Source organism: Engraulis encrasicolus, chromosome 9, assembly GCF_034702125.1.
Source record: "Engraulis encrasicolus isolate BLACKSEA-1 chromosome 9, IST_EnEncr_1.0, whole genome shotgun sequence".
NCBI lineage: Eukaryota > Metazoa > Chordata > Actinopteri > Clupeiformes > Engraulidae > Engraulis > Engraulis encrasicolus.
In genome coordinates this window covers 23,676,567-23,700,240 of record NC_085865.1, presented here as the reverse complement: position 1 = coordinate 23,700,240, position 23,674 = coordinate 23,676,567, and the positions used below count along the sequence as shown (strand labels likewise).

At 44.9% G+C, this 23,674-nt stretch overlaps 1 protein-coding gene across 3 annotated transcripts in view; it reads left to right on the top strand.

Moving 5' to 3' along the window:
• Positions 1-9,352: 9,352 nt before the first annotated feature.
• Positions 9,353-23,674, top strand: part of col11a1a (collagen, type XI, alpha 1a) — a 136,867-nt gene continuing 122,545 nt past the window's right edge. Inside the window, exons 1-4 of one of the 3 annotated variants that reach the window (XM_063206797.1) lie at positions 9,353-9,755; positions 17,658-17,822; positions 19,386-19,599; positions 22,949-23,111. In XM_063206797.1, coding sequence (XP_063062867.1) covers positions 9,641-9,755; positions 17,658-17,822; positions 19,386-19,599; positions 22,949-23,111 — 657 coding nt within the window. In that variant the 5' untranslated portion in view covers positions 9,353-9,640. The remainder of the gene's footprint in view (positions 9,756-17,657; positions 17,823-19,385; positions 19,600-22,948; positions 23,112-23,674) is intronic. The other 2 variants (XM_063206795.1, XM_063206794.1) reach the window with 2 other exon arrangements.

The following is a 23,674-nucleotide window of genomic DNA, read 5'->3' as shown; positions in this document are numbered from 1 at the left end:
ACAACTTTTCACAAAAATCATTTTTCTATAATCTCAACGGCCCTTTTAAAAATGAGCTGAAAGGAAAACTCTACGGCGTTTGTACATTCCACCCAGAGTGTAAAAAAGAAGTTAACGTTTTTAAGGCATCTCGCCTCAACATTATTGAGGAGGAGAGGGGAAGGAAGGTCATGCCAGTGGCAGTGCCTTTGGGGGGCTTTACGGGCTGTTGAAATTGGACACTTGCTTGTCTTTATGAGTTGAAGACCCACTGACAACAAAAACAAGTGGCCCTATAGCAGCGAGATGGAGGACCGCTGAGAGACAGTGCTGAAAATGACCACACTGTGGGCCACAGGCCGCCCCCACAAAGCTGCATAAAAGTCCAGTATCCACAATCCTATATTGTCCGGAATGTTCTTGTTGTGTTACAAGCCCTCATTATGGTAGACCCTATAAGAACAAACATACCGTATATCTCACACAGGCCTTGTGTTTCAACTTCACATCTCAGCCAACCCTTTTTTTCTTTTGTTCAGTTCTATTTTTCAGTTAGGCCTATATATTTTTTTTTATTGCAAAACACATATATTTTCACACTGGAGTGTCAACATAAATTGCACCCCTGACGTAATACCATAGCACCTGCAATGATCCTCCCAATTAATAGGGTGTCAATTGTGGAAACTAGCCTGCAAGAGTCATGAAAAGCCATGAATCATGTGCAGGCCTTTGCATTCTCCTGTACCAAACAGCCAGGGATCAAACAACCCCAGCGTCAACCCCAGCTACCTTCATAGCCCCTTCAGCTACGCCTTGCTTGCCCAGACAAACTGACATTCCTGTCTGAGATATAAAGAAGGCCTGGATGTCTGACACGGGTTGCCTGGCTTGAGTCGTTCTTCTCTCCCCACTCATATGAGAATATGCACTAAAATACACAGAATAACGCAGTAGGCTATGGCACTATGGCATTATGGCAGTGCCGTATGTTAACATGTAGGGGAATGCAGGAGACAAGCATGAAGGAGAACAGACGCAAAATCTATGTATACTTGAAATTACAAGTATATATGTTTCAATCTTTTGCAATCTTTTACAATACCAGGTGTGTGCTTGAATTATATATGTAAATGTATGTACGGTGATGGGACTGGAGTTTTTATGGCTCTGTAATGATAGATAGGAACTCGACCATAGATGATAAGGGGTGTCAAAGTGAGTTCAATTGGCCAGTACCTGTATACTACATAACAATGAACCAAAAGACAAAACAAAAATGATTGTTTTTGTGTCTCATATGGTATGTACTGTGTCTACTACTATTTCAGCTCCTGGCACTTTGCATATTGACGTGATAATTACTTCTATTTACTTAAATAAAGTTAGCATTCTCGTTGGCTGGCTGCAGTGCAACACGCCATGCACATTATAGCCCTTGGGTTGGCATTCCCAAAATGGAAGCACCCTTTAACCAACGTTAATTCTGGTGCACTGCATGGGTAAAACCACAATGAAATGGAGGGTTTGCAGTGTCAGAATGCACTCAGTGACAGGCTGGATCATGCACCATTTTCAGCTTTATTCAGACATTGGGGGCGTTCAAAATGTCTCCAAGCTTTTCACTTTTTTACCCCTATGGGCCTCCTAGAAAATGCATAGAATGGGACGTTTTGAGTCCTCAAGCATTTTGCCTTTTTGCACCTATAAAGCTAATGGGAAGGCTATGTGTTGATTTTTATAATCTTTTCCGCCTCAAGTGACTCAAGTAAGTTGTTACCAGATTACTTTTTAGCACTACGGAGCAGCCAGCCTGCGTGCTCTAGGCACCAACTGCCTGCATGGGCTTCTTCTGGTACCGTGTCTGTCAGTGAAAGAGGCCTTTATGCCTCTGCAGAGAAGTGGAAGTGGAGAGACACTAACAGACTGTGGCTGCTAGCTAACTAGTATATGCCTGTGAAAACTGCTTCTCTTACGAGACCACAGTGGGTCAAACTCACAAGCAAGGGGAAAGAGACAGCACTACTACTCAATAGGGTTGTGCAACCCCATTTGTGGACAATGTGGGCTGTATGGACAAGGTGGACTTTATTTAATACAATTTCCTGTCTATAGCTTGGCATTTTTTTTCATTGTGAAATCGATAGAATTAGTAAAATGTGTTTCTTCATGGATATATTCCATTTTACAGACCTGGTGTCTCTGATTTGGTGATATGTGTGGATGAGTAATATCCTCTCTCCTGCTGCCTACAGGGTCATTTTAACCACCAAGATTAAGTTCCTTGTAGTCAAAGGTCAAATGCTTAACAGCCCAGGAGATGACAGGGTCTTTCCGTCTTTAGAAGTAAGGAGAGAGAAATGTGATTCTCTGTCCTTCTGTGTAACACGTTTGACTTAATGCCAAATGCAATTAGTTGGAGTAACCTGTGAAAAAAGAAAGTGGAGATTCAACAAAAGTTGTTCAATTGCCATTTATATTACAATACAATTTTTACACTACATGATTACGTAGCCCTATATACAGCACATCATTTTTAAACTATCACACTGAAAACCCCACATAACCCACATCCACTCTCTGGAAAGTATGGTATGTTGAGGATACACAGAGCATACTTTGTAATATTAGTCAGTACCTCTTAATGATCCATAATGGTTGCCATTATATGGCTTCTACCACAGTACATTTGTTAAATCACAAATTTACATGTAATTCAAGATCTATCAATTGGATTGATAAGAATCTTTCGCACACAAGTGTTTTACCCATGAGATCATGCGGTAGGTGGCTGTATGTCTGATCACATAACACGTGTGCCTGGCTGACAGCGAAAGCCACGGCTGTGGATGATTTATTCAGTGTACATAAAGATAATTACAACTTGCCTCACTGAAGACAGCCCAATCATGCTGTGTACATGAAATGGCTACCCTACCCACGTCTGTGGAGGTTACGAGATAAGAAAACCTCTAGAGCGGTGTATCTTTACTGGTGGATTGGGACCCAAAATTGTTTAAATTGTTCAATGTTCATTTGTACTGTATATATTATTTTTTATTGTCCATTGTTACCAGTCCATCACTGTTACCTGTCCTGTCTTGCACTCTATGTCAGTCTGAAAAATGTCAGTTTTGTATATGTCTTGTCTTGGCATGGTATAGAGAGAAAGCATAATTTCATTCTTCCTTGTATGTCTTGTGCATGATGAAAGTGACAATGAAAGCTGGCTTGACTTGACTTGACTTGACTTGACTTGATTGTGGAGGTGTCCTGGATGGGTCACAGAGCTCTGGTGTGGGCCCCGGCCTACAGGTGGGTACTTACTCCTCTAGCATTCACCTCTGACAGCAAAAACAGATTGTCAACATCAAAAAGCACACAAACTCCAGTGTGCTGCTACAAGCTTGAACAAAAACTACCGTCAAGAAACAGGGTTTGTCTCAATTAAACATTTCATTTTCAAGATAAGTTCAGGCTTTTGACAAAACATTGAGTCCTCTATCTTAATTCACTAGAAAACAACAGACTCCGAGCATCAAAGATCGGTTCCTCTTGACTTTCCAGAGACTAATTATAGAATAAAGATATTCCCCCGCAGAGCCGTTTCTTGGCAGACTGCTTTGTTGCTTAATCATACGGTTGTAGGATCGCATCTTTTTTTCTCTGCACAAAATTGAAGATGAGCCCTTGAAAAAGATCTTTTGGTGTACCAACCAACCAGCGCAGTACAGGGCGGCACAGCTGAAAGCAAAGTGCAGTGCAGCAGAAAGTGCTCAGGATGCCATAAATGGTTATGTTTTGTAATTACAGGGGGGTCGCTCACTCCCCGATGATTTGATGGTTAAATTTACCACTGGCCAGACAGACATACTGGGAGCGAAGGGCTGACTACCTGACTTTGAGCACACGTCTAACACAGACCTTAAATGCCCGTGTCCTTCAACAGGTTTTGGTTTTTCTTCTATTTTTTCATGACAGATTAAAGGCTTTTTTTAATGAAAAACGTACTGTGTATTTCTGTGGGATCATCAACTGGCTTCTTGTCAATGTGGAGTTTTCAGATCAGATGGACTTAGAGGAAGGTAAATCGTGTCCTCAGGCGCCCATAGGAAGGTGCTTGTGAAATGAGACTAATTATCGTGGCCCCAGTCCACACCACACAGTAGGAGCTGGAGAGGAGCCATTGCCAGTAGACCTGAAGTAATTGTGCTTATTCGTCTCTCCATATTCTATTTGCAGACGTTAATAGCGGAAAGCACTGTGTGTAGAATGTCAATCGGGCCCTACCATGGCTTAATGGTAGGGCACTCGTCCACTATACGGCTGACCCGGGTTCGATTCCAGCCTGGGTCCTTTGCCGACCCTTCCCAGTTTCTCCCTCCCAAACGTTTTCTGCCTCTCTCTCAAACTGTCCTGTCACTAATAAAGTCTAAAATACAAACAAAAAAATCTTTTAAAAAAAGAATGTCAACCGGTGTTCTGTCGAATTGGCTGCTTCATCGAAATGAGCTACCTGTAGCCTTTAGTCCCAACTGAAATTCTAACCCAGTAGCGGTCCTTCAATGAGTTGCGCCCTGGGTGGCGCCCCCTCTGACGTCTCGCCCCATTTCGCGGCAGTCCTGCCACCGGCCAAAGGTTGGCAAAAATGTTTATAATTACTGACAAAACCATGAATAGCAACGTTATTAACACAGCAATGTGGTAATAGTGTAGAACTATAACACTTTTAAACAAATTTTAATAGGCCTATCTTTATAACTATTGTAACGTGTAATCTGAGGGCAGGTGTGTGATGGGGGGGCAGGGGTCACGATAGCGTGGCCACTTTTTAGTTGCCACCCCGGGCGATTGCCCGGTCAACCCACCCCGGGGACCATCCCTGCTCTAACCTTAACCCTAATCAGCATTTCCCAAGCCCTAACCACTGAGCAGCTTGTAGTTCACCTTGATCAGGACAGGACCGGATTAAACCAATGTGGGACTATCTGGGCACTATCCCTCACAGGTGACCCCTATACATATAATAAATATTAGTAAAGACTGTGTCAAATGGTGCCCCTAAACTGGTTGAAAACGGCTAGTGCCCTAGCGCACTGTGCCGATGGTCCTTATGGATAATCCGGACATGACCTCGATGGCCGGTATGGGCACATACACACACACACACACACACACACACACACACACACACACACACACACACACACACACACACACACACACACACACACACACACACACACACACACACACACACACATACACACATACAAGATCTAACCACTGACCCACCCATCGACACACACACAGTGAATATAAATGAATCTGTCGCTGCTGAAGCCAGATTCCAAGGCAAGGCAACCTTGTGTCTCAATCCATTCATTCATAAAGTGGCCACATGCATGCAACATACAGTGCCCTCCATAATTATTGGCACCCCTGGTTGAGATGTGTTAAAAGCCTTAAAATAAATTCAGTGTTTATTGCAGAAGAATACTGTCACACTGAAAATTTTAGGAAAATGTAGCCTTCAACTCAAATGAATTGTAAGAAAATAAAAAAATCCCTGACTAAAAAATAATTATTTTTCATTAAATCACCTGTTCCACAAGTATTGGCACCCTTAACAATTCCCAGGAAATAAATATAATTGAAGCATTTCTGTCATTTCTACAGTAGTTTACAAAGTTTACCAGAGTATGTAGGAACATTTAATTAGTAATTCATCACTTCCTGTTTCCCTGGGGTATAAATATGACGTGACACCAAGGCCATTTCTCTTATCCACTCTTAAACATGGGAAAGACAAAGGAACACAGCATACAAGTGAAGCAGATGTGCGTCGACCTTCACAGGTCAGGCAGAGGCTACAAGAAGATTGCCACTCAACTGCAGCTGCCCATATCTACTGTGAGAGGAATAATTAAGAAGTTCAAAACAACTGGAACAGTGGTAAACAAGCCTGAACGAGGACCCAAGTTTATTTTGCCACCACGCACAGTGAGGAGGATGGTAAGAGAAATCAAAATATCTCCAAAGCTCACTGTTACAGAATTACAACAAATGGTAGCATCCTGGGGTCACAAAGTCTCCAAATCAACCATCAGACGCCAACAAGCTGTTTGGGAGGCATGCACGGAGAAAACCTTTCCTCACCCACAATCATAAACGCAAACGTCTGGAGTTCGCCCAGCGGTATTGGGGCTTCAACTGGGACCGTGTGCTTTGGTCAGATGAGACCAAGATTGAGCTTTTTGGCAACAAACACTCTAAGTGGGTCTGGCGTGCCACGGAAGATGCGCATGCTGAAAAGCACCTCATACCCACTGTGAAGTATGGGGGTGGGTCAGTGATGCTGTGGGGCTGTTTCGCTTCCAAAGGCCCTGGGAAGCTTGTTAGGGTGCATGGCATCATGAATGCTTTGAAATACCAGGACATTTTAAATCAAAATCTGTTGCCCTCTGCCAAAAAGCTGAAGATGGGTCGTCACTGGGTCTTTCAGCAAGACAATGACCCTAAACATATGGCCAAATCTACACAGAAATGGTTAACCAGACACAAAATCAAGCTCCTCCCATGGCCATCTCAGTCCCCAGACCTCAACCCCATTGAGAACCTGTGGGGTGAGCTGAAGAGGAGAGTACAGAGGAGAGGACCCAGGTCTCTGGATGATTTAGAGAGATTCTGCAAAGAGGAATGGCTGAAGATCCCTCTTTCTGTCTTTTCCCATCTTGTGAAACATTATAGGAGAAGATTAGGTGCTGTTTTGTTGGCAAAAGGGGGTTGTACAAAATATTAACAACAGGGGTGCTAATAATTGTGACACACATTATTTGATGTCAAATAATTATTTCTTTATGTGGGATTTTTTCCCCACTGAATAAATGCACTTGTATTGAAGGTTGGATTTTTCTCTTTTTTTCCATTAAGGTCCCATATTATTTAGAGAATAATAATAATAATTGGAAGCTAAAAAACACATCTCAACCAGGGGTGCCAATAATAATGGAGGGCACTGTATGTCCACCACAACATCATCAAAACAAAGCAAACACTCAGGGTGATGAATGCGAAGAATGTTCCACTCACACATGATAAACTCATTCAACTACGTTTCTATAATTTGCTGACCCCCGATTAAACCCTGATTGAAATCCAGAGAAAAAATGTGTTAGAAGTTTGTTTTGTGTTTGTACAATTGTGTGCAATCTACAGGTTTCATTATATGCTTTGATGAAAAAGCTGGAAAAAACAGAGGCTAGACAATGACATTGAATATAATTAATGTTGGTGTTATGATTGATGGAATATGCAAAGTTTTGGGAACAGATCCAATATGCTTTCTGCAATCTCCGTGGAAATGATCCCCCAAATCCCTAATGAATGCTGTAAATCAGTGCAACGCTTAGTGCAAATATAAATATATTGTGTGAGAAAGGCTCATTATTTGTAGGCCTTGCATTTTTTTCACAGTGCATTACGTTTTAAACATCATTTCACACACAATTAGAGCATCTCATGGGACATTGGCTCTGCATTCGAAAGATATTACACAATCCCTACCCCATTAAACTTTTGCTTATGTCTTACACATGCGTAGAACTTTCTGAGGAGTTCCTTCATCCACTTTTCTGCCAGCAGTAGCTCAGGTTTAATGCAATATTTATTGCGATGTGTTCCTTCCATTCCAAGAGGACGTTTGGTGAGCAGTGAGAATTGTCTGGCGGATTTTCCCATAGAAGATGTATGGCCCACTCTAGCTGGCAGACCACCAGGCCGTCCAAGGGCCCTCACCCAAAGCGAAAATCTGGCAGAAACTATAAAGTATGCTACGCAGGGCCGGAGCTATAGGGAGGGCGAGCAGGGCATTTGCCCCTGGGCCCAGGGTGCCCTTGCATCAGTGGTGGGGGCCCAATTGTGATCATGTCAGGTCATATAGGCGGCCCGATAAGTGTTTTGCCCTAGGGCCCTGCGTACAATTGTTCCGCCACTGATGCTACGCCCTGGGTAATGTGTATACCCCTGCACTCTAGACTTTGTGTTGTGTTTTATTCCTTTTTAGCGAAACATTTTTCCAAGTTATAGTCCACAGTGTGACTATCACAGACCATGCAACAACACAGTAGTTCTTACACTCCAACCAATCTTTTCAAACTTTACTTTTTTGCCCTTGGTTTGAGGGGTTTTACGCTGTAACATCCACCAATAACCATGGTCTTATGTCAATGACAGACAGTTTCTTTCTGGAGTCTTTGTAGAGGCATCCCCCACCAACACGCCCATTCGACAGCTGTGGTTGGATCATGTTCTTATCACTGTAGTAGGTGGGCCATGTGTACTGTATTAGTGTCAGGTGAATAACATGAAACAAGTAACATGATCAACACATGTATGCACATGTATCTGCGTTTCCGCCAGCCAGGCTTTGTCAAGTGTTGCCGAGGGAAATTGGTGAAAAGGTTAAAAATTAAAAATGGTTCCTCCCATTTTATTCCTTAAACATAGTATGTGTTGCGATTGAGGGTGGGGTGGTGTGGGGTGTGTGTGTGTGTGTGTGTGGGCGGGGGGGGGTATTATAGGTCAGTTGGTCTGGGATGTTGAACTCCATATGCCTCATAGCATACGTCATGTGATGGGAGAGGATCGCAGGTGGGAGATTTCCATTACAGGTGACAGATCAGGGATGTCTTCTTATTTTGCTGACTTTTTGACAGTCATTTATGTAATTTTTAATTGTCAAAAAAAATCAAAGACAGCGAAATGTAGAAAAGTCTGGAAAAGTAACGGAAAACTGTTGTCTGCCCCTATACTCTCATTCTTGGTGGAATCCCGGGAAGCTTGGACAACAATTCGATACGTTTAATGAAAGCGCTGGTGGTCAAGCGTGGCCAGAAGTAGAAAGGGCATCCCAAAACAGTTTGATCAACAAATTTCAGAATAAAAGACTCCTTTGTTTGGTTCCAGGCTGCTCCAAGCTGAGAATACCCAAGGAAAAGTTGCGCTTGTACTTCGAATCGAGTTCAGATGTCCGTCAAGTGTCGTATGTTCGCCGTCAATTCACACAGCGCTTCGGGGTGATATACAAAAAAAGGGGTAACCAGGTAACTTAACTCGAACAAGCGTCGGTATGTGGGACATTGTGGAGCATTCATTCCGCCGAATGACAAACATTGTGGATTGCTTAAATGCCTATTCGGTCTCTCACTCTCTTGTCACTCGTCTCATTCCCAGGACACTTGAAGAAAATTGACGCCGGTTTGCAGAGGGACGCGCAAGGAACACTTGGGAAGCTCCGTAAAACTGATGGGAGGATCCCAACGTGAATTTCAAGCCCGGTGATTTGCTAATCGGGATTTTTCCCTTGTCATTTTCCTTTAGTCGTGGGTCTGGTTTGTGGTGCTTGCCCAGCCCCTTGACGGTGTGACTCCTTGGGTATCGAATGCTCAGTGCATTTTGATTAAAGCCCAAATACCTTCAGTCTGAAGGCTGGGCTCAGGAAAGGAAGATCGGAGGGGCCTGGACTGGCAGTGCGAAGAAACAAAATACCCCTCACTTATGGCTGTGTAGAACTCATCCGTTACGTTTGGGATTGTGGAAGGGACATCATTTAAAATAACCTGAGGTCGCCCAGTTTTGTTCACATTTGTGGGCGCCGACCATGGAGATGCAAAAGTGGTCCACAAGGTGGAAAACGAAAAGGTGGCTTATGGATTCCCCTGTAACAGCATTCATCACTTTAACACTCCTTCTGCACGCTGCAAATGTCAGAGCAGGTAAGAAAAGATCAGGTTTACCAAAGTTTTTGTGAAACAAATGTGCAGGGACCGTCAGCCAGATGGAAGGCACAGAGGTTGTTGGCTGCCCCGTCATGCTGACGGGTACATGACTGCTTTGGGCAACATTTGTATGAGTAACTTTTGCAGCAAGGATTCATAGCGCGTCTCCCCGACACCTGGTCCCGTTAGAGAATAGTTCAAAAGTGTATGCATTCCCCCAAAGTCAAAAGACACGAATGAGTCATTGGCAAGCATATGAAACAATAGTGATGTGTAACAAGCAGCAGATGGACACTGCAAACCTAAGCTAATATCTGGCCACACTATTCATCAACCTTGCCTTGTCTGGCAGCACGTTTAGTCGTTGCCAGGGATATTGGAAGAAAGTTTTGTTCACATAAAACTCAGCAAATAATGACCAAGCATTTGGCTCACATGCGCTTTACGCATGACTGGGTATGTTCAGTGGGGATTACTCTACTGCCTCACTTTGAACTTAATTTATTGTCATTGGGACTGACTATTCGTGGCTCTTTGGGGCGCACTTCTGCAGTCATGAAGGAACCTTAAAAGAATGTGTCTCAGAGGTTACACAGTGAAGGCTTTTAAGATTTATGATGAAAAAAGGTCTTTGTTTAAACTGGTGGTCCGTTAGGTGTATGTGGACACGGCTAGCAGGGTGGAATTCCGCAGGGTTTTAGATCGCCTTCTCACAGTTTGCTAAAACATTCTGCAGCCCTTGGGAACTTTTTTGACAGGTCTATGCACGACTTGAAGGGGGAGAGATATTTCAATGATTTCATTTCAGCAGACATTATAAGCCACTGGTTTAGAATTTACCGGACAATTAATGTAATGTAATTATTATGTTGATACTATTGGGTTAAAATGCTTTTTTCCTGATTTATGAGTTACATGTTCTGTTTATGCTGTGTACAGAGCCTTGGGGCTTGTGTAAGTGGTCATGACATTTAGTCAGCAATAACAATTTAAACAGTTTCGTTGGTTGTATATTTTTTTCATGTGTTTCTACGAATTTTGGAGCAGGTTCTACTGGCTGACAAATTGCATTACTGTACACACTTGCGTTTAATAACACATGTTTGGTTAAAACTGCCAGCAGTGTACATTGTAGGCCTACGCACATTTTATGACTACTGACAAGTCTCTTCCATGCTGTTCTTTTGGGAGCTTTTGGTGCTTATAAAAGTCACTGCTGGCGCACCTATAGCGCCACTCTCGGTGCGTAAACAGTGCGCGCCCCTGCTCTGTGGGTGAACTGCAATGCCATCCAACTCACAGACAGGCACCCTATCTCCATACTGCCCTAGTCCACACCGAAGCCCAAGAGGGGGGCTTCTAGAATTCTGGGCATTTTTTTCCCTCCTTTCCTCTGCCTCGTCCACTCTCCACAAGGCACCGTTGTCCTGTCCGAGCCTACCTTTTCCTAGATGCACGCAGTGGTGGGAATGGTTCCACTCTAAGTACTGTGCTCTTATTTGATGATGGCCTTCTTTGCTCGTCCCTATTATTTTAGTGTCTTCAAAGGGCAGGCCAGCATAGGGGCCCTACTCTGGTCACTTAACAGTAGCTGAGTCACCGTGTAGGAGTGAAGACTCACACAATTAACTTGTAAAATCTTTGTTTTAAACGTTTCCTTTTCAAAGCTTTTTTCTTTTTTCCCAGAATTTGAAAAAAAGAAAGTATATAGAAGTAACCCAGTTTTTGCAAATGTGTGTTGGGTCCTGAACTTTTATGTGGACAGGCATTCCAAAGGGCAGTAATTTGAGACCAATTTGATCAGCATGTTCTTTGTACGGAAAAATCAGTGGGCCCAACATGGTTTTGGATATTTTTTGTGAACATTCATCAAAGTTGCTTTTTCAAAAACAAAAAAGAGAGAATTTCTTTGGCTTTTACTGTAGTGTAGCCTATATATTTTTCCAGAGGTGGTCTTTCTTGTGCATGAAAGCGTTTCTGCTGGGTGTCCTCTTGAGCCTGCAGTGTACAGACACGTTCCTTCAGCCCTTGGGGCTTGGATTCCAATGATGTGCATTCCTGTTCCACACAATGCATACATTTCACAAAATCCCATGCTATGTTTTCTTGGTCCAGGAGCACACTGCTCTTCTAGTTTCTAAAAAAGCCAATTTTGTCCATTTTTTCTTCTTCCTTCCCTCCCTCCCTCCTTTCTTTCTTTCTTTCTTTCTTTCTTTCTTTCTTTCTTCTACTACTTTTTTCTCCTCCTACTTTGAGGCTTCCCGCCACACTGCCCAGCAAGACAACATGTGTTTGTTTGTAAATTATAGAGGGTATGGCCTTTTTGGCAGCCTCTTTGGATCTTTCTAGAGCTTGAAGCTTTTTTCCAATACGAGCCCTACCATAATTACACGATGTATATGCATGTAAGGTCTTGTAATAGCAGCATATATGGACAACTGAGCTTAGTGCGAGGGGAAAAAAGGAAATATGGTTGTTGTGTGCCTTGGCTCAGTTTAAGTGTCCTGGGAAAGAGAGAAAAGGATAAAAAATACTGGATGTTAATTACACACAAGGGCTTTTTATTTCCCTCTCCCTTATGAAGTTTCCAAATTGGGACTGGTATAAAGCAGGTTTGTTCAAGTTGCGAGAGGTCACTGAACTGAGTGGCTTTTGCTGTGAGCTAGGAGGCATGAAGAAAAAAAAACACAGGAGGGGGGGCGGACGGCAAAGAGAGAGAGCGAGTGAGAGGGAAGAGTGTGAGCCTGTGTGTGAGAGAGAGGGGGTAGAGAGAGAGAGAGTGGGGGGATTCTGACTGAATACATTATTAGAGTCCAAGGGAGCTGCAGGTGAAAAGGCAGCCTCCCTCTCTCGAGTCGTCCCAGCTGATCTTAGCCCTGGGAAAAAGTGATTTAGTGTCTGGCCAGACCAAGTCGAGCTGAGCTTAACTGAGCTGAGCTGAGGTGAGTGGATCAGGAGACGTCCTTCCTGTTGTGTTGCCCTTCCACAGCTGTGGAACTTTCTCCTGGAACACACACTCACAAAACCCACAACACATACAGGGAGGGAGAGAGAGAGGCAGATGGAGGGAGAGAGAGAGAGAGAGAGAGAGAGAGAGAGAGAGAGAGAGAGAGAGAGAGAGAGAGAGAGAGAGAGAGAGAGAGAGAGGGGAGGAGAGAGACAGAGACAGAGACAGAAAGAGAGAGAGAATGGATTGCCGGTCCCTGGCCCTTGTCAGTGGTCACGCATGTCGGGGCGTGTTGTAGCCCCGGTGACGACCTCTCTTCTCCTCTTTAATGTTCCCGTGATGTCCCCGCCTGTTTAACATGACAGGCATTAAATCAGAGCATATCTCCCAAACGAATGAGGATGGATTATTTCACCAAACTCGACAAGTTACGATCCTCCCCCTACCGCACACCACCATATCCATTTCCATCTTTCTTGAGGGGAGGGAGAAAAGATTAGCCACCCCTTCTGCTATCTCACCCCATCCCATGAAGCAAAGAAAGGAGGATAGATAGTAAAGCCCCCCCACCAAAATATGATCTCATGCTTATGCTGAGTTTCTTTCTGTGAAGAAAAAAAAATCTGCCCCTCCCCTGCAACTACCACCCACCCACCTCCTCACCTACTCCACCATAACCCCACCCCACCTCAACCCCACCCCAGTCCCATCCCACTGCCCTCCACTCCACCTCGACACCCTAACCACCCCACCCCACCCCCAGCTCCACCCCGGGCCCTGAAAGAGCGGACTTGATCAGTGTCTGTTTGCTAAGCAGCCTTGGGGCCAAGTCACACCAGTCCATCAGATGCACTCGCCAAAGTTCGGCCTTGGTGGAGAAGTGGGGTGGACTGGGGTGAGGAGGAGGGAGGGAGAGAGAGAGAGAGAGAGAGAGAGAGAGAGAGAGAGAGAGAGAGAGAGAGAGAGAGAGAGAGAGAGAGAGAGAGATGAGATGAGATGAGATGAGATGAGAGGGGCTGGGGGTGGAGAGAAGAGAGAGGAGAGGAGAAAACGTGAGGAGAGGAGGGGGTAGAGCAGAGAGGGTGAGGAGAGAAGAGGAGAAGAAATGAGAGAGGAGAGATGGTGAAGAGAGAAGAGGAGAAAAGTGAGAAGTAGGAAAGAGTGAGAGGAGAGGGACAGGGTGGTGACCTTGTTTTTTTACGCAACCTCTTTGGAAAGGTCCTGCACCTCCCAACCTGATACTGACTGGGGTGAGGAGAGGAGAAGAAGAAAGAGCGAGGGAGAGACAGAGAGAGAGCGAGAGCGAAAGAGAGAAAGGAAACGAGAGGGACAAGGGTGGTGCTCTTTTTTTTTTTTTTTTTTCGGCACCTCTTTGGCAAGGTTGCCCCCCACCTCTCCCTCTCCCCCTACTCCCTCCAAGATCCTGGCCACTCTAGGTATAGAGCAGAGGCCCCACATCTGGAACGGATGAGGGCCCTAGATACAGTGGCCCCTCAAAACTACCCCGGCCTCAGTTTCAGCAGCTCAGTGGCTGTCCAGCCTCTCACAATATACAAAGCGCAAGTGGTCGAGAATCGGCTCCCTGTTTCGGAGAGCGATCTAGCTTTTTTTTCTCCTTCCTCTCTCTCATTCGTGCACTCATGTTATTTTTTAGACGGGTTATTTCCCCCCCCCCTCTCTCTCTCTCCAACCCTCTCTTGCTCTCACTCTCTCTTTCACCCCTCTCTGTCTGTCCTCTCTCTTTTTCACCTTCTCTGACCACCATGGTGCTCTCTGTCCTATCCTTGTGGTCTTTAGTAGCTCCTACTGAATGGGGTTAAGGGTGATCGCCATTTCAATGGTCACTGGGAGCTGGTCGCCACAAAGAAGATTCCTTTGGTGGCCTGAAGAATAGACGCAGCAGACCACAGCCTTTTTTAGACGTCTGAATGGGCCATGAGTTGCTTTGGGGACCAACCTCCCCAATGAGCCACCAGTCAGTCTTTCACCCCAAAAAAGCGCAGGCTGGCAATCGTGTTGGCGTTTTACAGTGAAGGGCGTCCACCAGTGTTTTCTTTTCCATCTCTTCTACCCTCTCTATACCTTCCTCCACCCCTCTCTTCTTGCCCCTTCCGCCCCCCTCTTTCGCTCCCTCCCTCCCTTTTCCTCTCTGTGGTATAGGTTTTTAAAAGCTCCTCCTGTTCTCCTTCTCTTCCTGACACACATGTGGTATGTCCCTGGTGAGCCACTGTAGACTGTAGAAATTCTGTAGGAGTTGCAGATGTCAGGGCTGGGTTGGGGGGCCAGAGCGCTGCCTCTAATGCGTTCATCATGCTCGCTGGAGTAACTGGCGAGGGGAGGGGTGGTGGTGGTGGTGGTGGGGGTGTAAGGTTGGGTGACGGTGGTGGTGGGTAGGGGGTAGGTAAGGTGAGAAGAGGAAAGGAAGCAAAAATAAGCGTGGAGGTAGAGAGGTGGAGAGATGGATGGGTGGAGGAACACGTGAGCAAAGAAAAAGGTATGGAGAGAAAGAAGAGAGGGAGGGCAACAGGGCATCCAAGTAAAAGAGGGAGATATTCTGAAGGGGATGAGAGATGGGGAGAAGCAGAACAAAAAAAGAGGGAGAGAGGAAGACAGAGAAAGGCAGATTGTGTGGTGGATGGTAAGAGGGATGGGTAAAAATGGACAGATCAGCACTTCCTGTCCTCTCTGTCTACACCCCGCAGGGCTGTGACTCAATAGGAAGTAGGAATCAGAGATCAGAGAGGCTGCATCCCCATCCCACTCTCCACAGGGAGAACAGACAGAGCAGCCTACATAGTAACAGCCCACATAGATGATGCAGAGATGTACATATAGAAGCAGGGCCCTAAATTAACTTGCTATAATATTGTTGTAATCTTACAAGCCAAACACACTTTAATGGGTGAAAGTGGCTAGTAAGTTGGTATTTTCTGCCAGCCAAACTGAAATTTCACCAGCATTTGGCCAGTTGGCTGGTGCTAATTTAGAGCCCTCTCAGCCCTGTATAGAAGTATGTAGATTGTAGAAGAAAAACAGTCAGCAGTAGAAATGTACTCTATAAATGAAGTGCCTTCTAAGTGCAGTTGTGTACCATTCTAAACAACAAAATTAAAACCATTTTCCGGAGAGGTTCCATTTGTGTGCGTGTGTCAATAAACTGTCAGAAATAGAAATGGATTTGTGTTTAATTTGGGCACACAGTTTGTCTCAAGCTCCATTGACTATAATGAAATGGCTTGTTGTCGTTTGCTTATCCCTGGCCAAAGCTGGAATGTACACCAAGCTGGGTTCAAAAGGAAATCCAACATTTTTCCAACTCTCTCGAAGATCAACACATAAAAGCCTATAGAGTGTAGTAGATGAGAATTTGGAACCGGGTTGTCCCCCACTGCCAATGTAAACAGCTATCTCAGAGAGCGCAGCCCTCTCAGACAATCCTGGTCTGTAGTCCTGGTTCTCTCCCTGCGAAAACACGTAGGACTCATGGTAAAGCGTAACTCTGTGCTACACTTTGGGCGGGCGGACATTTGCATTTGGAAGCTGTTTTAGTGGATTCCTGAAAAATCCCATAAGATATAACACGTTTTTGGTTGCATTAACTAACGGCACCGCTGTCCCAAACTCTTGATTTGTCCCAGACGCAGAGTGTGGTTGATGGGACAAAGTCTGGGAGGTTGTTTTGATAGCTTCTTTGATTTCATACTTTGTTTTCCCTCAGGGCCATTTCAGGAGGTAGACCTGTCCAGTGATATCAGACAGAGAGTTCTTTATGCCTTATGCTGTTAAAAAAATGTAAGAAAAGAAAAATGAATGTGGCTCATTGACTCTTTGGCCTGGCCAGACCATAACAGGAAATGAATAGTCTGGCATTGCACCATAGGCAAAGCTGTGGAACCAACAGTTGGTGTTGAAACTGTCTTAACTGTACATAAAGAAAACTGGATAGATACACCGATAGAGTGATTCAAAGTGATCTAGGGCAGAATTCATAGCCCCATATCTCCCACTATGGTGCGATGCTAGACCAACCACAATCTTTTCTGCCATTAGGTGGGTTTGTCCAGTAGAATATGATGCCCATTTACCACTAAGTGACTGAAAAACTAGCCATCCGTGGGCAGCAACAGTGTTTGTTATGCTGGTCATATCTAGCGAAGATGGAGATATTTCCTGTCATCTGAGCCAGCAGACATACTGGCAAGAACTGCTGCTACCCAGACCAGGCATATCACAAGAGGCTGTTTGGGACTCCGTTGAAGGAAACAGATTCTGCTTTAGGTTTTTCATGTGTTTTATGTTAAGGACAGGCAAGGGGGAAGAGTGCTCCGCAGCTAAGGACAGAACAGGCAGCGCAAGGATATGCTGCTATCAAAAAAAGCTGTCCTACTGAATGGTGATGGATGAGGTTTTAATTGTTTTGAAAGCCCCGGTGTTTAACCTTTTATGGTGTTTAGACAAAGAAAAAAATATAATATGATTGTGGTATGTTGCGGTCGTAAATACAAACTACCCGTGCTTTTTCTTGGCAAAATAATATGATACTTTAACTCAACCCAGGCTACGCCTGTCTTGAAAATTGATGTGAAAACATGTCACCGTCTGGAATATAGTTCACCTTGTTCCAGGCAATTTTCTCACAAGTGTCCTGGTGTTGTGGGCAGGGTGGTTGGCAGATCACGTTTCCCCTGCCTTCGTTAGTAATCACCTTGGCATCTTCTGCGTGTTTTCTTTGTGGTCATGATTTTTTTCCAATTCTATGTTATACATAAGTCGCTCAGACATGTCCTGTCCAGCCTCTTTAAATAAACTCACAGGCACTGAATTAAAAGCACACCATCTCTGTTTTCTCTCTCCTACCACCCCTTTTCCCTCCCCACCCATCCTCTCCTCCTCCTCCTGTCCCCACCCTCCTCACCCCAACCTCAACCCTCTACCCTCTACCATGTCTACAGCTGAGCCAGTGGACGTGCTGAAGCTATTAGATTTTCAAAATGCCCCCGAAGGAGTAAGGAAAACAACAGGATTTTGCACAAACCGACGAGCCTCGCAGCCAGACACAGCCTTCAGAGTTGGAAAACAGGCCCAGATCAGCGCACCCACCAAGCAGCTCTTCCCAGGTAAGCCAACGCCTCTCCTCCCTTTCCCTCTGTCCTCATTTCACTTCCTATGACCTAGATGCATGGTAAAAGTTACCCCTTGTTAGTGTTTGTTTGCACAAGGGCTTTCAACAACAGATGTCATCCCCCTGATGTTTGGTGTTCCACCGAGGCTCGGTGTGCCACAGGCAATGTCAGCGTGCCAAAAATGTTTCCAACATGTCCGTCAGTCCTGCAGCAGACATGATCTTGGCTGTGTAACATTTGCATTGAATAAAACCATGACTGAGTCCGATCTAACAGTTAAGATGTCACGGAGTGCCCCAGACGGCAAACTGCCCTTGGGCAGTGGCATGTACAAGAACATTGCATAGGCTCAGAAGGACACGATTAAAACGTTTTCTGTAGAGTAGGGATTTGACAATGAAATTATCCTTTGGTACAAATAAAATGGAATGGCCTCGGAGTAGGACATATGCAAGGCTAATGTTCCATTGTGTTAGTCCTGCGATGTTGGACGACGTGTTTTAATATAGTGTGAAATTGCTGTCTATCTAGTCACTGCTTGTGTGTCAATAATTTCCACTCATATTTTTTTCATGATTTGTTTTTATTGAGGCTTACCCAGCAGATTAGTGACTCTCCTCCAGGCTGCGTCTCAGCAATTTCCAATAAATTGGCATCCCCGGGATAATGTGATTGAAACAAGATCTTGTTAAAGTTGTTTTATTTAGGCTATTTATTTATTTCGTCAGTCAGCGTGCCGCGACGTGGACTGATTGTATTCCAGGTTTGACTGAGAGAAGATGAAAAGCTGTGGAAAGACTGTTGTGGAATGCTATGACTTGTATACATCGTTAAGCTTGAAACAGGACCATATATGAAATGGTCTTTAGGTTTTACATGAATGCTCATTAGATTACAGAAATGTTTATTTCAAACACTTAAACAGCCACACAAATTAGATCCAGGTTCAACGGTAACAATAGCATACATAGTTAATTGGCACACAGGAAATTAACATTATAACCTAATAGGTGATCATGAATATCATAAGTTGAGACAGCAGAAAAGTGCACACAAGTTTCCTGGTCTTTATATTTGACCTGATTTAGTTGTGCATTGTGACAGTTGAAAAGGCCATTGTCATCCTACTATGACTTGATGTATAGCTGTTAATGTTAGAAAAGAGTTGTCACTCAGCCTTGTCCTGAAAAGATTAGCTATCTTTCCTCTTAGCTATCGTCTTGCTTAAACTTTGTTGAACCATATTTTGTCTCAACTAGATGGACGTAAGTTCATGAATATACAGAAGGCCATTGCCACCCTCTCACCTCTTTATTCATAACCTGACTACACCCCAATACCCCGGGTAGCGTATAGGGAATTGTGATAGTAGGAAAGACCATTGTCACCCTTTTTTGTTTGCACCGTGCATTTTTGCAATGTTAATTCAACACCTAAAGACTGGAATCAACTAGAAGAGTATTCAATTCAACTCTCTGAGTGTTGGATTAACTCTGCACTTACTCACTCACTGCACATCCCTGATTGTGATCTAACCCACTGCACACCCTACTCCAGGAGGCGCCTTCCCCGAGGACTTCTCCATCCTTGCCACCGTCAAGGCCAAGGCTGGCATCCAGGCCTTCCTGCTGTCCATCTACAACGAGCAGGGCGTACAGCAGCTGGGCGTGGAGCTGGGTCGCTCCCCTCTCTTCCTGTACGAGGACCAGCACGGCAAGCCCGCCCCCGAAGACTACCCCCTCTTCCGCACCCTCAACCTGGCTGATGGGAAGTAAGTAGTGGTCTCTGGGGGGCTAAGGTCTCAAACTATTGCCCTGGACACCCAGGGTTCGATTCGGACCCGGGGTTGTTTCCTGGTCATTCCCCCGCCTCTCTCTCTCCCCACTTATTTCCTTTCTCTCTCTACCCTCCTGTCTCAAATGGGGGCGCAAAGTGGCCATGAAAATATAGGGAAAAAGTACTGGCCTCTGACATCCAGTCAGGCGGGCAGACACGAGGGGGCTTTGGGGAGTTAGGTCGGCCAGGGGGGGGAGGAAGTCATGTGGATTGGGCACGGCTCCTGGCACAGGGGCTGGAAGAGTTTCGTTGCTCTGCTCTGCCAGCCGAGACAGCTCTTAGACAGGGTCATGCTGTGTGTCCCCCCCCCCCTGTCTTTGTTTGGGTTGTACCTTGTTACCATGACAAACTGCAGCAGAACTGACTCCCCTTTTGTCTCTCTTTTTATACTCTGTTTTTTTTTGCCCTGTCTCTATTACCTTTTGGATGGCTTGTGTGTTTTTCAATGTTTAAGGTGAAGGTTTCAAAAGGTGCAAGGTCTGAAGCATTTAAAGGTATTTCATGGCAATGCGTAGTGCACTGTGAAAGGAAGGCCTCTTTTTAGCAGTTTGAGAGCCTAGTAAAGACCTTCACTGACAGGACATGTACACATGTCTCTTATTTGGGAGCAGTGAGGTGTGTGGTTTGAGTAGACACAGGATTAGCACTGTAAAATACAGTGGAGACGACCGCAGACCACTGACAGGAACCGCATATCTAATAGAGTTACTGGCAGATATTTTAACCTACAATTTGTTACTCCATGTTGGTTAGAAGAGCTTATATATAGGTTGCTTCTGGAGCAGTTGATTCACAATATTTCCCTACTGCTCCGTTGCTTGGGATTGGCTACCCAATAACACTGAGCAATGGCTCAGCCAATGTGATAGTGAGCAACTTCCAATGACCTCGAGACAGTTTGTTTTCTTAATATTTGTATTAAAATGCTATTCTTAAGATTCTTAACTGTTGTCTTGACTTTCACACTCTCTGTTTGCTTGTTCTTTCTTGGACAGCCACAATGCCAAAAAGCACAGTAGTTTCATGAATGCTAGTTTTTATAGGCCTTGCTTACAACAACAACAAGCGAGATAACTTGGAAGATGTGTGTGCTGTGAAACACAAATGTGAATCACTGTTCGAATGCTCTGATATTCCAGATGGTATTTCTTTCATATAACAATGAGATTAATAGGATGATTTACTGTGTTGTTATAACTGAATATTGATTATGTGTTACCAAGTAATAGAAAACAGAGAAGGAACATCTCGGCCAATGTCTTGCATTTTCTCAAGTCTACAGTAGAAAAGTCGTAGCTATCTCCAGTATGTAGTGGTTGCCATCTCTTTAGAAAATAATATTCTCTCTGGGGGATTTTAATGCTTATGTGAGCTATCATCACAATATAAATACCTTTACGGAAGATTTGCTGAGTGTGTGTGTGGATCCACATCGTAATGAAACCATCTACTCAACCATAGACCTCCCCAGTGCAAGTCCACAGGGGCTAGACATGATTGATTACTAATCATCTGTATTAGGGTGAATGCACTTTCATTAGTTCAAAGATGATGAAGGAGATGGCGAAACCGTTCATTTTTTTAAAGACATGGTCCTAATCTCCGTAGCCTGTGGGGAGATGAGATGATGACCATGGCCTGCAATAAAGAATGCTAGTGGGCTGTTTATTACAAAAAAAGGAGGGCTGTGTGCTGTGCAGTTTTGATTTGTGTTTGGGTTAGAGAATGTCACCAATGTGCTCTCAATTAAGTGGGCCATGTGTTCACAATGGAAAACATGTATGGGGAAAAACATCAATATTTTATCAGAACAAAGGCGTTCGCTCGGGCACATCAGGCTTTTGTCTTGGGGAGGAGAAGCCCAAGCAGGATCACACTGGTTTATGTGCAACAGTGCTCTAGTACAAAAACATTATTTTTCATAATTTGTGTTCGAGTCGAACGGCTTACATGACTTACAGCAGAGGGATGAGTTAAGCCAGCAGTGATGAATGGCACTGGAGAATTTTTAAAAGACGCTTTCAGCATCTTGCAGAACTCCATTACTGAAGGCGTGTAATACTTACTCTCAACGGCTTCTCTGTTTTAAATTAGCCAAGCTGGTGACTAGTTCATTTGGGATACGCTTTGCAACTGGTAATTTGATTAAGCCAGACAATTTGGCATTGGTAAGGCATTTGTAAGCTTTCCCAAGTGTCTCCGAATATCAGGACCCATAATATTCTCACACCAGCAGCTACAAATACCTGCTTTATAAGACATGGTGGAAAATGTGAAAATCTTTATAGGATCAGATCATTAAATAAGAGCATAATGGATTTGAAAGTGCTGTTTCTGTAGTTTTTGCAGAGAACTGTACGGGTGCTGTTCTGTGCCATAGCCTATATATAACAATTACCCAGAAACACTAAGGCAAGGTTTTCTCCAGGGGGGCGAGTGTTTGCAGGCTTTACCTCGCAAGCAAGTAGCTACAGAGAAAGAGAGAGAGCGTGCCAAGTGCCCCATGCCCCCCTCCCCTCCCCTCCACCTCCCCCCCCCTCCTCACCTCACCCCTCCTCTCCCCTCCTTCGATCTTCAGAACAATGTTTTGACTGTACGCCTCCGTTTGGTTGCCCCACCTCCCCCGGCCACACTTTCCACAATGTTCACCATGTCTGTCATGCCGAGTAACCCAGAAGGAGGATTTAGCCGGGAGTTTAATGAGTTTAATCCTGTGTTAGACAAGGCCAGGGTTGGGGAAGAGGAGAGAGAGAGAGAGGGGGAGAGAGAGAGAGAGAGAGAGAGAGAGAGAGAGAGAGAGAGAGAGAGAGAGAGAGAGAGAGAGAGAGAGAGAGAGAGAGAGGTGAAGGTGGAGATGGGAAGGTGGGAGGGTGAAGGGAGAAAGAAGGAAGAGGGTGGCGGGTGTTGAGGTGGCCAAGAAGGGGGCTGAAGGAATGTAATATCTTGAATGCAGTGGCAAACTGCCCTAGGATTGAAGGTAAAGGGCTGGGGTTAGGTTAAGGCTGAGAGGTTTTTGTATGAGGGTAAAGGGTGGTGATGAGGGTGGGAGAATCCAAGAGTTTCTCACGTGCGACACCATTAACCCTTTCCCTCCTAGAAAACAGCCCTACTCATCCCTCATGCATGACATTGTTAACCCTTCCTCTGCCAGAAAACAACTCTACTCACCCCTCACGTGTGGCACTGTTAACCCTTTTTACCTTCTAAAAAAAAACCTCAGCCCGACTCACACATCTCTTGTTGTTTATCTGTCTTTTGTCCCTCCTCCCCCTCCCCTCTCCCAGGTGGCACCGCATTGCCATCAGTGTGGAGAAGAAGACTGTGACCATCATTGTGGACTGCAAGAAGAAGGTCACCAAGCCCCTGCCCAGGAGCAATGGCGCCGTGGTCAACACCAATGGTATTACCGTCTTCGGAACCAGGATCCTGGATGAGGAAGTGTTCGAGGTAAGGTCACTTCACTTGGCCTCCTCAGATGTCCTTCTCTCATTTGGCTTTCATTCATGAAGGATGTAACACCCAGTTAGAATCTAAGAATCATGAGGCGATAGTGTGAATGTATCTCTTCCACTTTCACAAGGTCACTGAAATTGCCTTATGAAAAGCATTTTTGTTTTGTGTGTGGTTGGCTGCTGGAATTTCCATTTGCCAGGAAAAGTGTCCACTGCCCCTGGACACATTCATTCAGACGCTCATTTTATATTTTGTTATCAGGCAGTGTCAGGGCAGTTCCGGCTCAGTTCTTTGTGGTCTCTCCCCCAGACGGTTTCAGGGCCCGGCCTGGGTTTCTGTGTAATTGTGTGCCATTACAGTGCTGAGCTATGAATCTGTGTGGAATTAGGCTCTGTCAAGCAGCGCTCTGGTTATTTTGGCATGTGCTGAGAGCTCATCAAGGAGGAACGGCGACTGGGGACTAGAGAGCGCTCTTTATGGGCGGGGAGATGAAAACAAAGAGGACTCAGTCTGGCAGGGTATACTCCCAGAGTTCCCAGTAATTTACAGTCGGAGTA